The 15,111-nt window shown below is 47.9% G+C and overlaps 1 protein-coding gene across 17 annotated transcripts in view; it reads left to right on the top strand.

Annotated features, from left to right (window-relative positions):
* The first annotated feature begins 704 nt into the window (after positions 1–704).
* The window catches only part of CCDC136 (coiled-coil domain containing 136), a 28,196-nt gene continuing 13,789 nt past the window's right edge, over positions 705–15,111 (top strand). For 6 of the 17 annotated variants that reach the window (XM_079150892.1, XM_079150904.1, XM_079150891.1 and 3 more), the window contains exons 1-10: positions 709–940; positions 1,665–1,772; positions 3,282–3,536; positions 3,630–3,704; positions 9,786–10,103; positions 12,180–12,291; positions 12,838–13,006; positions 13,836–13,976; positions 14,312–14,470; positions 14,758–14,928. In XM_079150892.1, the coding sequence (XP_079007018.1) occupies positions 883–940; positions 1,665–1,772; positions 3,282–3,536; positions 3,630–3,704; positions 9,786–10,103; positions 12,180–12,291; positions 12,838–13,006; positions 13,836–13,976; positions 14,312–14,470; positions 14,758–14,928 (1,566 nt within the window). In that variant the 5' untranslated portion in view covers positions 709–882. Of the gene's footprint in view, positions 941–1,664; positions 1,773–3,281; positions 3,537–3,629; positions 3,705–6,758; positions 6,897–9,785; positions 10,104–12,179; positions 12,292–12,837; positions 13,007–13,835; positions 13,977–14,311; positions 14,471–14,757; positions 14,929–15,111 lie in introns of those variants that run through there. The other 11 variants (XM_079150899.1, XM_079150901.1, XM_079150900.1 and 8 more) reach the window with 9 other exon arrangements.

The following is a 15,111-nucleotide window of genomic DNA, read 5'->3' as shown; positions in this document are numbered from 1 at the left end:
CTTTCCTGTGTAACTTGGAGAGCAAGATGCAGTAAGGGTAGTCGTTTCTTGAGTGAATGAACGGTTGAATAAATGAAATAAGACCCCACATCTCCCTGTTATGCGAGTGAACCTTAGCAGTGCCCACTCCGAGCAGATCACAGCGGAGGCGTGGTTTGAAGCCCACCGGGTTGGTAGGCCAGTGGAGAGAGGAGGCTTTCGGACACCAGGCACAGAGGCTGTTTGGGGCCTCCCCTTCTAAACCGGTGGCTGTCTCTGGCTTGGTGGGTGCGGAGAAAGCAGAGACTTCAGGGCCCAGCTATCTCGGCCTCTTTCCTCTTCCAGTCCTGTCACTGCTCTGCGACGCAAGGGGCACTCGGCGGGATTGGGGTCGCGGTTGGCTGCGGAGGTGGGGCTCCGGCTCGGCATGGAGGGGAAGGGGACCCTCTGCGCGTTTGGAGGAAACAGTCTATCCTTGTTTTTTCTGACCCGGTCACCTGACAGGACCAAGCCCTGACATGTGGTAGGTACAGAAGGGTCCCTATGCGAGCTGACTCGGTGCGGGACCCGCCGCCAGAGCCAGTGGATGCTGTCGCTCCCTCTTGGGGCAGCCTTAAGCCTAGACTAGCTCACGTCGACAGTCTGGACCGGGCCGCTCCCTGCGCTCTTTCAGGCGAGAGTGGGGCGCACGGGGCACGCGCTCGTCCTCCCGCGCCCTCCGCCGTGGGGTCGTAAGCTGGGGACAGGGAGGGCTTCCGGGCGGCGGGGGCGGGGGCCCGCGTCAGGTGGCCGGGCCTGGCCCCGCCCCCTCGGCCCGCCCTCCCTCCCTGCGCACCCGGCTCGCGGTCCCGGGCCCGGCGGCTGCGGTTTCTGCTCCGCGAGGCGGCGGCGGCGGGAGCGGCCATGGAGGCGGGCGCCGGGGCCGGTGCGGGAGCCGCGGGCTGGAGCTGCCCGGGCCCAGGTCAGAGCCGCCCCTCCTCATCTCCCACCGCCCCGCTTCCTGTCCCACTCTCCTCCCACCCGACCCCTAGTGCTCCTGCCGCCAATGCTCCCCAGCTCTCGCCCTAAGTCTGCTCCCTTCATCCTGGCCTCCACCCGGGCCCGGTCTCCATCTTTCGGCCTGAGGCTCCCTCCCTCTGGCAGCTCCTTCCTAGGCGCTCCCCATCTCGTCTCTTCAACCCCCTGGGGCTCCAGTCTATACCCCTCGGGCCGGAAGGTTCCTGAGAGCCCGGCGAGGGTGGGGCGGGCGAGGGCCAGTGGGATGGAAGGGGAGGGGAGCGCCCGGCCCTTGCCCCCTCCAGCACGCCACCCCACCTCCCTCACCTTCCAAGTGCCACCGCCCCCTTTCAGCCCCTTCCTCCCTGGCTCCAGCCTTCTCATTCTAGTCCTGCTCCTCCCTGACCCCCAGGGGAAATAGACACACACCCTCCTTCTGTCTTTGCAAGGAAGAGGAGCCTGGAACCGCCTGGAACAGGGGTGCTGAGGAGGTTGGGCAGCACGGGGTTGGGTTCCCCACCCCAGTTAGAGCGTTGAGAGGTGGCTGAGAGCAGGGCAGAGTCTGGCACCTCCACTGGGATTACAAGTCCCAGGGCTCCCTGAGCTACATGTCATGTCTTCTCTGTCCTCTGCATCGCAGCCCCCAGCCCCACTGCATCCCACAGTACCTCCTCTCTCCCTGCTCACAGGACCCACAGTAACCACTTTAGGATCCTATGAGGTATCTGAGGGTTGCGAGAGGAAGAAAGGCCAACGCTGGGGGTCCCTGGAACGTCGTGGTATGCAAGCCATGGAGGGTGAGTTTTCCCAAAAGGCTTTCGGTCCCTTTACCCTCCTCCCCTAATTCCTACCCCTCCCCCTTCCTCCCTAGGACCCCAGAGCTCCAGCCCTTCCCTCAGCTCACCCAGGCCCCTCCTCCTTGGCTACTGAGCTCCAGTCCTCCCCAGGGTTCAGGCTTTGATGGAAGTTCAGGGTACATCCCTTTGGGGCCCTAATCTTCGGCTAACCAGGTTGTATGTCCTGGGGGAGCGGCCAGATAGAGAAAGAGGCCTTGTTGGACAGAGCTTTGAAGCAGGCTTTCGGCAGGGGGTTTGTTCTCACTGCCTGACGACCCAGATCCCAAGCTGTCTCTTATTTTAAAAAGCAAGGACATGGGCATGTGAATTGTCTTTCTGGGGCCACCACCATTAACTTCTAATGGAAGTCTTGTGCTTTGGTTCTCTATAGCATATCTTCCTGCCTGAAAGACAGAGCCTAGAAGGGTGAAGCCAACCTCCCAACACGCATGCATCCCCACCACACTCTTGTGAATTGGCAGTTACCACCAACACATTTCCCAGGACTTCCTGTGAAATGTCCCCAGGCTTCTCTGCACATTCAATGTGGACAACCCTGTTCCCGCTAAAGAGGTCAGATGACACAAGTGTCCCAGATGAAGCTTAGGCAGCTGGTATTAGAGAAAGTAAGACCAAAGATTCAGAATTTCAAAGCAAAGCAGAGATTTGCTACCCAGACAAGATTTTGCTATAGACAGGAACTGCATTGCAGTAAAGGAGGGGGTGCTCACCAACCAGAGGCTGGGGACCAGCACCAAACTCCAGTTTTATAATGCATTAAGATGACAGACTTTCTTTTACATAGAAGTGCAACCTTAAGAGTTTCCCTAAAAACCTCCTGGGTCAGCAGGGGAGAGGGGACCTCATGATACCCAGCAGGAAAAAGCTAGATGGACCTTTTAGAAATTTCCAAAGAAATTTGTTAAAATATATTTGAAAGAGGTCCAATATTTTTCCAGAGACACACCTAGAATTGTTTCATTCCAATGTTTTCTTTCTTTACCCACCAATAGTCAATGCTTTCTTATTATGGAAAAGCTACTGTCTTGCAAACCACCTGGGAATTTTTTAACCTACAAACCCTCAGACTAACTCTTGCCTGTTTGGCCTAAAGACCCAGTGTCAGAATCCCTTCTTGAGTACTTGTCCCACTACCAGAAGACCTAATTAGAAGAACCAAGCATTCCTATGCAAACATCTCAGTTCACCCAACACCAGGCTGCTCCATTTGCTCAAAGGCAGTGGAAAGGGGTTCACCAAGTGTGATCTTGGACCAGAAAAGACTTGAGAGGGGGTACTTCCAAACTTGACCCTCACCATGAATACAGGTCCTGTCCAGAGGCTCCTCAGGAGACACCAGATGACACTAGTCTACCATCTTGGCCCTGGGTGGAGTGATGTGGAGGGCCCTGAAAGGACTGTGGACAGGAAGTCCCACTGACTCCCTGGTGGGATGGATGTCTCTACTAGGGGAGGTGTTACTCCCAGCTCTCTATGAGGAGGAAGAGGAAGAGGAGGAGGAAGAGGAGGAAGAGGTAGAAGAAGAAGAACAAGTACAGAAAGGTGGCAGTGTGGGCTCCCTGTCACTGGGCAAGCACCGGGGCCTAAGCCTCACGGAGACAGAGCTGGAGGAGCTGAGGGCACAGGTGCTCCAGCTGGTGGCAGAGCTGGAGGAGACCCGTGAGCTGGCAGGGCAGCATGAGGACGATTCCCTGGAGCTGCAGGGTAAGCACCATGATGCAGGGTGGAGGGCGGGGTGGCTGAACCCAAAGGCTCTGTGCTTCCCTGGATTCCAGCTGACACCCCTCCTCACTGCAGGGCTACTGGAGGATGAACGGCTGGCTAGTGCCCAGCAGGCAGAGGTGTTCACCAAGCAGATCCAACAGCTCCAAGGTAATCCCCTGATTGGGACAGTGGGGAGGTGACCATCTAAATTGCTACCCAAGTACCTTTTTCCCAGGGGCTTGCTGAAGCATAGAAGACAAAAATAACCTAAGGCAATATTTTCAGTCCATTTTTTCTCCACTATTTTTTACCTTACCTTTTTCTCTTTTTTTTCTCTCCATTCTTATCTTTCCTGAATTTTTTTAAATCTCTGCTTCTCTTCCTTTTTTTTTTTTTTTTTGGTTAGTGGGGATCAAACCCAGGGGCACTTAACCACTGAGCCACATCCTCAGCCCCTTTCTTATATTTTATTTCGAGGCAGGGTCTCCCTGAGTTACTTAGGGCTTTGCTAAATTGCTAAGGCTGGCTTTGAACTCACTATCCTCCTGCCTCAGCCTCCCAAGTCACTGGGATTATAGGTGTGTGCCAGCTCTTAGCTTCCTTGTGATCCTACCTCATATGTTCTCTCAGGTTCACTCTTTTCTTTCCTCAGTCTTTTCCCTCATACCACATCCCTTGTCCTTTGTTCTCCTGGTCAGTGGCAGGGGTGAGTGATCAAGGTTGAATTCCAAACCAAATGCCTTTTTCTGGTCCCTTCAGGGGCACCATGGGAAGGAGCAGGGAACAAATATGAAGTGACCTGACAGCACACTATGCATCTTTAAGGGAAGCAGATGAGATTGTTTCTCTGGCTCCTTAGGACCTAAGCTTATGGCCCAACAAACCTCTCTTCCAACGCCCACATCCTTTTGTCTCTGGAAAAGCAGCAAGGCATGCGTCCCATATTTCACTGCACTACCAAATAAAGAGGCAGCTTTTGTTACTTTTTTTGGGCTTCCAGAAGGTTTTGGGGAGCTGCCCTAGAAAACAGTAGGAACTCTCTGGGGAGAACTGAGATCAAGCCAAATGAAAGTATAAATGGAGAAAAAAGAAAGGCCAGAGAGCTGGTCTAGAGAGGAACAAACAAAGGTATAAGAGAAGCTGGGAGTGGTGACACACACCTATAATCCCAGTGACCTGGGAGGCTAAGGCAGGAGGATCACAAGTTTGAGGCCAGCCTTAGCAACCTAGACCCTTGGCAACTTAGTGAGACCCTGCCTCAAAAAAAATTTTTTTTTAATTAAAAAGGTGTAGGAGAGGGAAAGAGAAGGGGACAGAAGATGTAAGCAAAAGGAGATGCAGGAAATGGAGTAAAAAAGAGAAGAAAAATGGTAGATGTGTCACACAGGTGGTCTTGGATCACCTGGATTCTTGGGCCCAGCTTTTCCACTTACAAATTTTGTGATCTTGAGCAGGTCACTGAGATACAGTTTCTTGTCTATAAAATGGGGCTAATTAATTTGCCTATCAATTATTTGTTTAGAGCCTTTATATTTGAAGGGCCAGCTGTGAACAGGACAGACCAGATCCCTATTAAAGAGTAGGTTCTAATGGAAAAAGTCAGAAAACAAAATAAATAAGCAACACAAGTTCTGGAGGCAATAATGCTATGAAAATAACATAACAATATGCTACATAGAGAGGGGGTGAGATAGAAGTTTATTTTAGCTACGGTAATTTGAAAAGTCCTCTTTGAGAAATTGGCATTTGAGCTGAATAATGAGTAGGATCCAGCCATTCAAGATCTGAGGGAAAAACAACTGCAAAGGCCTAGAGGTAAGAATGAGCTTCACGTGTTTGAGGAATAGAACAAAGGTCCTAGTGGCTGGAGTGAAGTATATGTGGAGGACCCTGGTAAGACAAGTTCTGAGAGGCAGGTGGAGACCAGATTACAGTGAGTCTTGTGGACTAGCAGAGGGGTCTGTCTTTCATTTTAACTATACTGGAAAGCCATGGGAGAATGTTAGCCAGGGGCTGGGGTGATATGATCTGCTGTACATTTTTTAAGGAGCACTTGGCCACTGTGTGGAAACTGGATGGAAAGAGAGGGTGTTGAAACAGTGAGTCTGATCAGGAAATTATTGCAATTGTCCAACAATAGATGATGGTTGCTTGGCATTAGAAATGGAGATGATTCAGAGTATATCTTAAAGGTAGAGTCCTTAGGACTTGCTGATAAATTGGATGGAGGATAATAGACATAAGTTTACCTGGATAAACTGGATGAGTGGTGGCATCATTTATTGGGATAGGGAAAACTTGGCAAGGAACAGAATTGGGGAATAGGGGAACCATTTAGTTTTTCTACCTGAAGAGTTTGAAATGGCCAAGGACATTCAAGTATGTTAAGGAGGCTGCTAGATATATGAATCCCAGACCAGAAGAGAAATTGGGGCTGGAGATAGAGATTTGGCAATTATCAGAATAACATATACAATTAGAATCCATGGGAGATGACCATACATGGAGAGATATCAGAAAAGGAGATAAAAGTGTCCAGTTCCAGAGTCGATTCAGTATTTAGGACTCCAATACAGAAGAAGAAATAAACAAGAGACTGTGGCAGGAGGGATTCCTGAAGCACTTTCATGCCCTTGAAGCCAAGAGCAGAAAGTACTTCAAAGAGAATGATCCACCCTGTCAAAAGTTGCTAAGGCAAGTGAGATGGCTGTTGGAGTTAGGGAGATGGAGAACCTGAAACATTTCAGTGCAGATTTCAGTGCTGACTGGATTGGGGTTGAAGAGAAAATAGGAGGTCAAATAGTGAAAGTGAGTCCAGATCACTTTGATAGTCATTTTGAAGAAAAGTAAGGGAAAGAGAAATGGGGTAAAAGGAGAGAGTTGTTTTGTTCTATTTTTATAAGGTTGGAAACGCTAGATCATGTTTGTATGAAGGAAAAGAGTCATTAGAGCCGAAAGAAGTGGCAGCCTTTGCTTGGACAGAAAGAACCGTTCTTCCTTTCCAACAGACGAGAAATTATAAGAATCTGAACTACCAGGGAAAATAAAACTCTAGAGAGCTTCCGTCCTTAGCAGGGTGGTTCCCAGGGTTTACAGGATCACAAAGATCTCATCCAGGGGAGGGGTCCCAGTCTGGCTAGGCCGCCCCAAGCCCCGCCCCCGGGGGAACCTGAGAAGTCTTCGCGCACGCGCGTTACCCGTTTCCGCCGAGAGGGGGCGCGCGCGGCCTCAGAGGTAGCTGGTGTTAAGAGGCCGTTCCGGCCGCCACTGCCCCTCGGGGGCCGGGACCGGCCGGCCGGAGGCGGGAGGCCCCCCTGGGAGACCGCTTGAGGGGGGGCCGTGAGATGGAGGCCATAACCAGTGAGTGAGAATCAACTTGTTTGTCCTGCAGCCCGACTCCTGGGCCCTCGGCCTCGCCCCGACGGTAACAGCTCCACAGTCAACTGCTGCCAGCACTTTGGAACCCGGCTCAGGCCTTTCCAACTCCCGGCCGCGCCGCCCCGTCCAGCTTTCGGATGGGCCCCGCCCCGTGGGCCTGCCGGCCCCGCCCCCGCCCGCCCCGCCCCGTCCTGCCCTGCTCTGCACGTTCATTCCGCAGAGGAGCTGGGAAGGCGGTTTTACAGGCAGATCGCAGAAGAGTACTGAGAGGAGATTTGAACCCCGATGTCAAGGGCATATTAGGGAGTGGAGGTTGGTCTGCCCCTACAGGAAGCCCACCTCAGGCTCTAGAGCCTTTATCCTAATGACCATGCATCCTAAATACTCATGCATCTTCCCGTCTAGGCTGAGCTCCAAGATGAACCTCTCTGTGCTGTTCAGTAGTGGGGATGGAAGAAGGACTTTCTTCCTATAAAATAGGAAGTCAGAGCTGGGGCTTGGGCACAAGTCTGTAATCTCAGCGATAGGCTGAGGCAAGAGGCTCAAAGATTCGAGGCCAGCCTTGCCAACTTGGCAAGGCCCTAAGCAATTTAGGGGGACCCTGTCTCAAAACAGAAAGTACTGGGAATGTATCTCAGTGGTTGAGCGCCTCTGGGTTCAAGCCCCAGTTCCAAAAGAAAAAGGGCTGGGGAGATAGCTCAGTTGGTAGAATGCTTGCCTCGCAAGCACAAGGTCCTGGGTTCAATCCCCAGCACCGCAAAAAAAAAAAAAAAAAAAAAAGTCAGGTAGAAAGTCAGAGAATTTAAGTGCACATGCTTGGTCTTGGTACAGTTCATTGACTAATACTTGTTCAATAGACCACGAAGAGGAGGCCACTAGGAACAGTCTAAAACAAGAAAGATTGGCAAAAAAAAAAAAAAAAAAAACAGCAGCTACAATATGGCTAAATTTGTCATCGTCTTCTTAGTTATCTGTCCGCTCCTTTTTTTTTTTTTTAAGACAAGGCTGGTCTTGAACTCCTGGGCTCAAGTGATCTTCCCTCCTCAGCTTCCCTGATTCTTGGACTAACTGGGCCATCACACCCGAAATTTGTCTTTTAAAATGTCTAGGTTCTCACACTTGGAAGGGGCCATGCATGTATGTAATCCCAGCTAAGACTAAGGCAGAGGGGATTATAAATTTGAGGGCAGCCTCTACAACTTAGACCCTATCTTAAAATTAAAATAAAAAGGTTTGGGGCTCAGTGGTAGAGGTTCCCTGGGTTCAATCTCCAGTGCTCCCCTCCCCACAAAATGTCTAGGTTCTCTTCACATTTAAAAAAAATACCCAAACACAGAATTCTGTACACATAGGGGAAACTCAGTAAGTTCAATGAATATGTTAATATGTTAATCTCTGCCTCATTTATGCATGAATATGGCAAATATTTATTGAGCTGCATTTTGCCATGTACTATACCAGATCCTGGAGCTATAATGGTGAGGAAAGCCAACATGTTCTTTTTTTTTTTTTTGGGGGGGGGGGGTTGAACCCAGGGCCTTGTGCTTGCAAGGCAAGCACTCTACCAACTGAGCTATATTCCCAGCCCACCCAACATGTTCTTTGTCTATAAAACTTAAATGAGGTGGAGACAACACACAGACTCCAAAGTGCTAGGTGTTTTGAGAGCGTTTAATAGAGAACTTCTCTTAGCTTTTTGAGGAGGTTGGGGGAGAGGCTAGGAAAAGGTTAACTCTGAATGGTAAGTAGAGTGAACAGGGGTTGGAGATCGGGCATGGGGAGAATATGTCCTGCAAAGGGTTTGTAGGAAGGCCCTGACACTTCTGGCCCAGTCCTCGTGAATTGCCTAATCCTGGTCCCTAAATCCTGAATTCTTACTGGTGTCAGTGTCTTTTACTCTTCTTCTGCTTTTGGGTTCTCCTGATCTCAGATGAGTGTTTTCAGAAATCATGAGATGCTACACAGATTCACAGAATTCAAGACACATTGCTTTTGTAAATTGAAAATATATATATATTTTAACATAGAGACTTGTTGCAAAAACCAAACAGCATAGCTATATATGATATGGAAAGTAAAATACCTTGTCACATCTCCCACTCCTCTGAAACAATTGCTTTTAGGGTTTTAGGGCATATATCTTTCTGTGCCTTTTCCTGTGTCTTTGTACATTTGTGAATTTTATACTATACATAAATATATTTTTTATAAAAATTAGATAATGCCTTAACATTTTCTGGCTCATTTTCCTTTCCTGTTAATATATTATGGGAATCTTTTTGTATCTTCATTATAGATCTGCCACTTTCTTTTAAATGTCTGCATGATATCGTGTTTATATATCATCAATTTAAATAATCCCTTATCAATCAGCATTTAGGCATCCCACGTTAGGTTATCATGTGAATTCTACATATTCTTTTGGGCCTAGAACTTATCACAAGCAGCCCAAGGGGGCTTTGGGGTTCTGTAAAGTCTAAGCCCTGAGATGATGAGGTGAAAAGTCTGTGAAAATTTTCTAGATAGAGAATTTTTAGGACTCAGGTTATCAGTAGAATATTGTCAATTAGGTTTGGGTTTTGACTGTCAGGTAATTCCCTAGAAGTACTTCTTGTTTATAGTAATCCAACTTGTTGCTACTTTCAGTGTGAGGCCTCAAGATCTGCCTTCCTGCTGTGCCTTATCACACAGAGTCACTCTGTTCCCTTCTCAGTTATTCCTTTCATTCCATACCATATGATGCTTTGCTTCTCTGATAAGGTAGAGACTAGGTTGTTAGGATTTTCCAGACAAGAAATAAATCTGCCTAGAAATTTTTGCCTCTAGAACATGGCAGATTATTTCACTTATCTCAACCTTTGGGCTTTGCAGGTGAGCTACGGCATCTGCGGGAGGAGATTTCCCTGTTAGAGCGTGAGAAAGAAAGTGAACTTAAAGAAATAGAACAGGAGTTACATTTGGCCCAATCTGAGATCCAGAATCTGCGGCAAGCTGCAGCAGATTCTGCAAGTGAACATGAGAGCGACATAGCATCCCTGCAGGAGGATCTCTTGCGAATGCAGAATGAACTTGAGGACATGGAACGCATTCGGGGGGACTATGAGATGGAGATTGCCTCGCTCCGTGCAGAAATGGAAATGAAGACCTCTGAATCATCCAGTAGTCCTTCGGACATTCCTGGGTTGCAAGGTATGCGTGCAAGCCCTTCTCCTGTTCTGTCAGCGAAGTCAAGCAGAAGAGAGATCATAGATAGGAAGATGGTGGAAGAGTTGTATTACATCATAAGTTGAAAACCTCTAGGAAAAAAAAAATCCTCTAGACTGCATTCAAGACTGTAGTGGAGAAAAATTTACTCAACTATTAACATCAGTCCATGGTGGTGTAAGAAATAGTACCATGGAGATGTACCCTGGAATTTTTCCCCAGAGAACCATTGGATATTTGTTGATTTGACTCTGGAAAAGTCCTTCCTGGGAAAGCATTCAGTCTGGGATAAGTGTAGAAGGACTTGTCACCTTGAGAAACTCTTCCTGCTGGTGTGGCATCTTGGTGGTTTGCCTGAACCACTTTAGGGAGGCCTCTAGTCCTGCTTTCCAGGTCCCAGGATGCTGATTCTTAGGCTTATTTAGCTCTCCCCAAAGTAGAATCTTTAGGGGGCAACAAATCAGAGCACAAGACAGCTGGAAAGGAAGGGAGGTTATTTCTAGTAATGCATGAGGTACCCAAAAGCTTCCAGTGCTGCTTTCAGGTTGTCTCCAGCTAGTTGCTAGGATTCATGACATCAGAGTATGCCTTTATTCTAGGCTAGATTTGTGATCTGGGCATAATGAAAGCCCTATATTTGGCCAGGTCAAACAGAGGCAATGAACAAGAAATCAAAGAGTTGCAAGTTTTCTCAGCTACATCAAGCTTCTCAGAAGAGCCTCTGGCCTGGTAGTGCTGGGAGAGGGAGGCTAGCAGAGGGGAAAGGCCTTTGCTGGAGTGAAACAAACCAGAGTTTAGAAACAAAGCTTCACCCAACAGCAGGATGAACTTCGGTTATTTTCTCTCTTTCTGGAATCTTAGTCTCCATATCTGGGATATGGAACCCAAATTGGTTAATAAAACTTTAAAAGTAGATGGGATTCTGAAACAGAAAAAGAGCCTAGGGAAAATGCAGAGAACGAAGTATAGCATTCAGGTAATAGTAATACACCAGTATTGATTCCTTAGTCATGGCAAGTGTACCATGCTAGTGTCACATGTTAACATTTGAGGAGAACTTGGTACTATCTTAAGCTTTTCTATAAATCTAAAACTATTCTAAAATTAAAAGTTTATTAAGGCTGGGCACGGAGGCACACGCCTGTAATCCCAGAGGCTCAAGAGACTGAGGCAAGAGGATCACAAGTTCAAAGCCAGCTTCAGCAAAAGCAAGGTGCTAAGCCACTCAGAGAGACCCTGTCTCTAAATAAAATACAAAATAGGACTGGGGTCAAGTATCCCTGAGTTCATTCCCCAGTATCCCCCAACACACAAAAAAAGTTTATTTAAAGAAAAAAAAAACTTACAGGGCTATTTCAGGAATTAAATGAAATGCCCATTCAAGGCCAAAACCATCACATCTAATACTTAGCATGATTAGTTTTCATTCTGCAATATTGTAAGGATTTCTGATTGGAACAAAGAGGAAATATTAAAAGTGACTTTCAGGGTGTTGAATTGTCCAGCAGGTACCACAGGTGCAACTATATCTGTTATTGTTCCTTAAATGTCAGTAGAATTAGTGTTCTAAGAGGATTCTTAATTATGAATAGGTAAAATGTGGTGTTTGTTCATCATAGCATTAAAAAGTATTGATGACTGGTACTTAGAGACATGTGCTGGGGCATTTCAGCAGGATCTCTTGTAATGCTTGAGAATGAGATTGGGTCTGGTTGGAATGGGCTTTTCTGTCAGCAGATAAAAGACCACTGGAAAGTCTACTTGATCACATTTAGGCCAGTGTTTTCACTGTGGTGATAAAAGAAGTAAAGGAAATTCAGAATGCCTGGCTGTGTTAGAAAGGCAGGAACCAGCAGTCTGATATCTCAAAGTTCACACCTCCCAACTTTTTGTGCTAAAAGCATAGTAGGGAGAAAATCATAAACAGTTAAGAGCTAACTTTTATGTATGATAAACAAAAAACTTATTTAAACTCTCAAGAGCTCCTAAAAGCTGGGGCTAATTAGCAGTGCTCCCCTTACCCCTTAAGGATTTTACGTCTCCCCGCTTTGTCCTCTGCAGAAGAATTGCAGCAACTGCGGGACCGCTACCAATCCCTGAACGAGGAGTACCGGACCCTGAAGGAGAGCAACAGCAGCCTCACAGGGCAGCTAGCCCAACTGGAGAGTGAGAGGTACAGCCAGGAGGCAGGGGCACTGAGATGCTGTCTTGGGCATTCCCTGGAAGGCATAGGGCAGGGTCCTGAGTGTTCCTCCCAGAAAGCCAGACCTTTCTGTGGTATCCCAAGAGTACAGAGACCATTTAGAAGCAAACATGGGATCCCACCCAGTTGTCTCAGGTCAAGAGTTGAGTGAATTGGTTTTCTTCCATTTTCGGCATTGCTCTACCCTAGAGTATATCAGAAGAGATTCCTTTGTTGTCCCCACAGACATGATTCAGTCTAATGGCACAAAGCCTCCAGGCTGTAGCTGGCTTGATACCAGGCCCATCCTTAAATCAACTGGACCAGCACTCTTATGATGTCTCAGAGCCAAACATGCCTCTGCAGACGAGGTGCTAGAGACTTTCTGTAATCTTTCAAACATGTTTGTTTGAGGGGCAAATCACAATAGGCCCCTGACTATCTTTGGCCTAAACTGAAGGCCTCAGGATTGAGCACACTTGTATGGTAATACCAGGCAGGGATCCTCCCAACATGTCTCCGGGTTCTGGTTTCCAGGACACGAAAAGCAACAGAGAAGTGGCTGGAGTGTCAAACAATAAGAAGTGTGATGTCGACAGAGTCTCAGACTTCAGAAGTGGATTTCCTAGAACCTGATCCTCAAATGCACTTGTTGCGCCAGCAGCTGCTCGGTGCTGAGGAGCAGATGCATAACATGCAGAGTAAGGTAGGTTACTTGAGAGTGAGGAGGCAGGCCCTTTCCACCCTTTCTGTTTCACCTTCTCCTGGCCAATGGTAGGCACAGGGCCAACAGAGCAGGTGTGCACTGTGATAGTAGAGAGTACTCTGGGGTCTTGATAGCATGCCTGATGTAAATACAGTCATATGTCACATAATGACATTGTGGTCAATAATGGACTGCATAAACCATGGTGGTTCCATAACATTGTAATGGAGCTGAAAAATTCCTATCACCTAGTGATGTGGTAGTGCAAGACACTACTCATATTCATGGTGATGCTGATGTAAACAAACCTGCACTGCTGGTCCTATAAAAGTACAGCATGTTTAGGTACATACAGTACTTAATAATGATCATAAGTGACTATGCTACTGGTTTATGTATTTACTATACTATTATTATTTTAGAGTATATTCCTCCTACTAGGAAAAACAACAAAAAAGTTTACTGTAAAACAGTTTTCCATATATTCCATGTTATGCAGCCTCTTAACCACATCATTTTCTCTTGGGCTTGATTTGATCTTGTGATGTTTTATTCATCGTGGCCCTAGAAGCAATACCTGTGCCATATGTATGTGTACCACATAGCCTAAGTGTGTAATAGGCTGTACCACCAGTTTATGTAAGTACACTCTGTGATGTTTGCACAGTCATTCAATGACCTAATGACACATTTCTCAGATGAGTCCATGTTGTTAAATTACACATGACTGTATTTCAGTCAAAGGAATGCCATACTCTCCCCAGACCTATTCCTGTAGCACATGTAGCACTTGTCATAAATCAGCTTCCCTGTTTCATTTCCCGCACAGTGTAAGGAATTGTGTTGCGAGTTGCAAGACCTACAGCATCATCACCGTGTCAGTGAGGAGGAGCAGAAGCGGCTGCAAAAGGAGCTCAAATGTGCCCAGAATGAGGTGCTTAGGTTTCAGACCTCCCACGGCATCATCCAGGTAAACACTGCCAGGGGAGGCACTTGGGAGGGCAGGAGGGCCTGCATGGAGTCACTGCTTCAGCAAAGGCTAGACAAAAGGAACAAGGCCAAGCTCTGCTGACGCTCACCCTACAATCAGGGGCCCAGGCTACTGGAGAAGCCAGTTATAGAAGCCACACAGCACGGCATTCTAGAAATGGTGGTCATTGTTGAGTGTCTGCCTTGCCGAAGAAAGCAAACCATAGACCTGGGGAGCTTTTCAGCTGTCTGCACCTGAAAAGGACCATAGTGACCTGAAGAGGGGTCTGCTATTTCCTGAGAGTGACTGTTCCTCCCTCACCCTCCCCACCACAGAATGAGGAGCTGAAGACCAGGCTCTGTGCCCTGCAGAAAAAGTATGATGCCAGCCAGGATGAGCACAGCGAGCTCTTGAAGGTGCAGGTGCAGCTTCAGACTGAGCTCCGGCAGCTCAAAGTCATGAAATCCACAATCATAGAAAGCCAAAGCGAGAAGGTAACAGCACCTAGAGGTGAGGGGATGACCCAGGTGCTAAGAGTACTTGTCTGAGGTCTCGGGAAAGGTAAATAAGAGTGAAATTTAAAATAAGTCCAGCCACTGCCTAGGCAGCACCACAGGTGAATATCCCCAACCCCCTTCAAGCGTTGCCTAAGGTCAAAGGACAAGCAGCAAGTGAAGGGAGGGAGGAGTAAGTGCACGGTCTGTCAGTGGCTGAGAGAGTCAGGCAGAAGGGCAGGAGGTTATGGACCCTGCGGTGCTGCCCAGAGCCCCCTGCACTGCAGGAGTTACTGTGCCGGCTCCAGAAGCTGCAAGTCCAGCACCAGAACATCTCAAGCGAGAAGGAAAAGCTACTGGAAGTGCAGCATCAGTTGCAGGAGAAGCTGCGGTGCCATGAGGCAGAGCTGCAGTGCCTCCGGAATTTGGTGGCCTCCTTGCAAGAGAGTGATGAGAAGGTAATAGGAGGGCCAGGTGATGGAGAGTATAGCCAGGCAGGACCCTTGGGGAGGGTGAGAGCACAGAAAAATGGGTGTGGTAGGAGCTCTGTGTAATAGTTTCTGGTGAGGGGGCCAGAGAGGTATGCCAGAAATCCCTTCTCTCAGAGTCACAATGCTCACAGCTCCTTTGATTTTAAATCA

Source organism: Sciurus vulgaris (genome assembly GCF_902686455.1).
Source record: "Sciurus vulgaris genome assembly, chromosome: 8".
Classification (NCBI taxonomy): Eukaryota; Metazoa; Chordata; class Mammalia; order Rodentia; family Sciuridae; genus Sciurus; species Sciurus vulgaris.
This window is presented reverse-complemented; position numbering and strand designations above follow the sequence as displayed.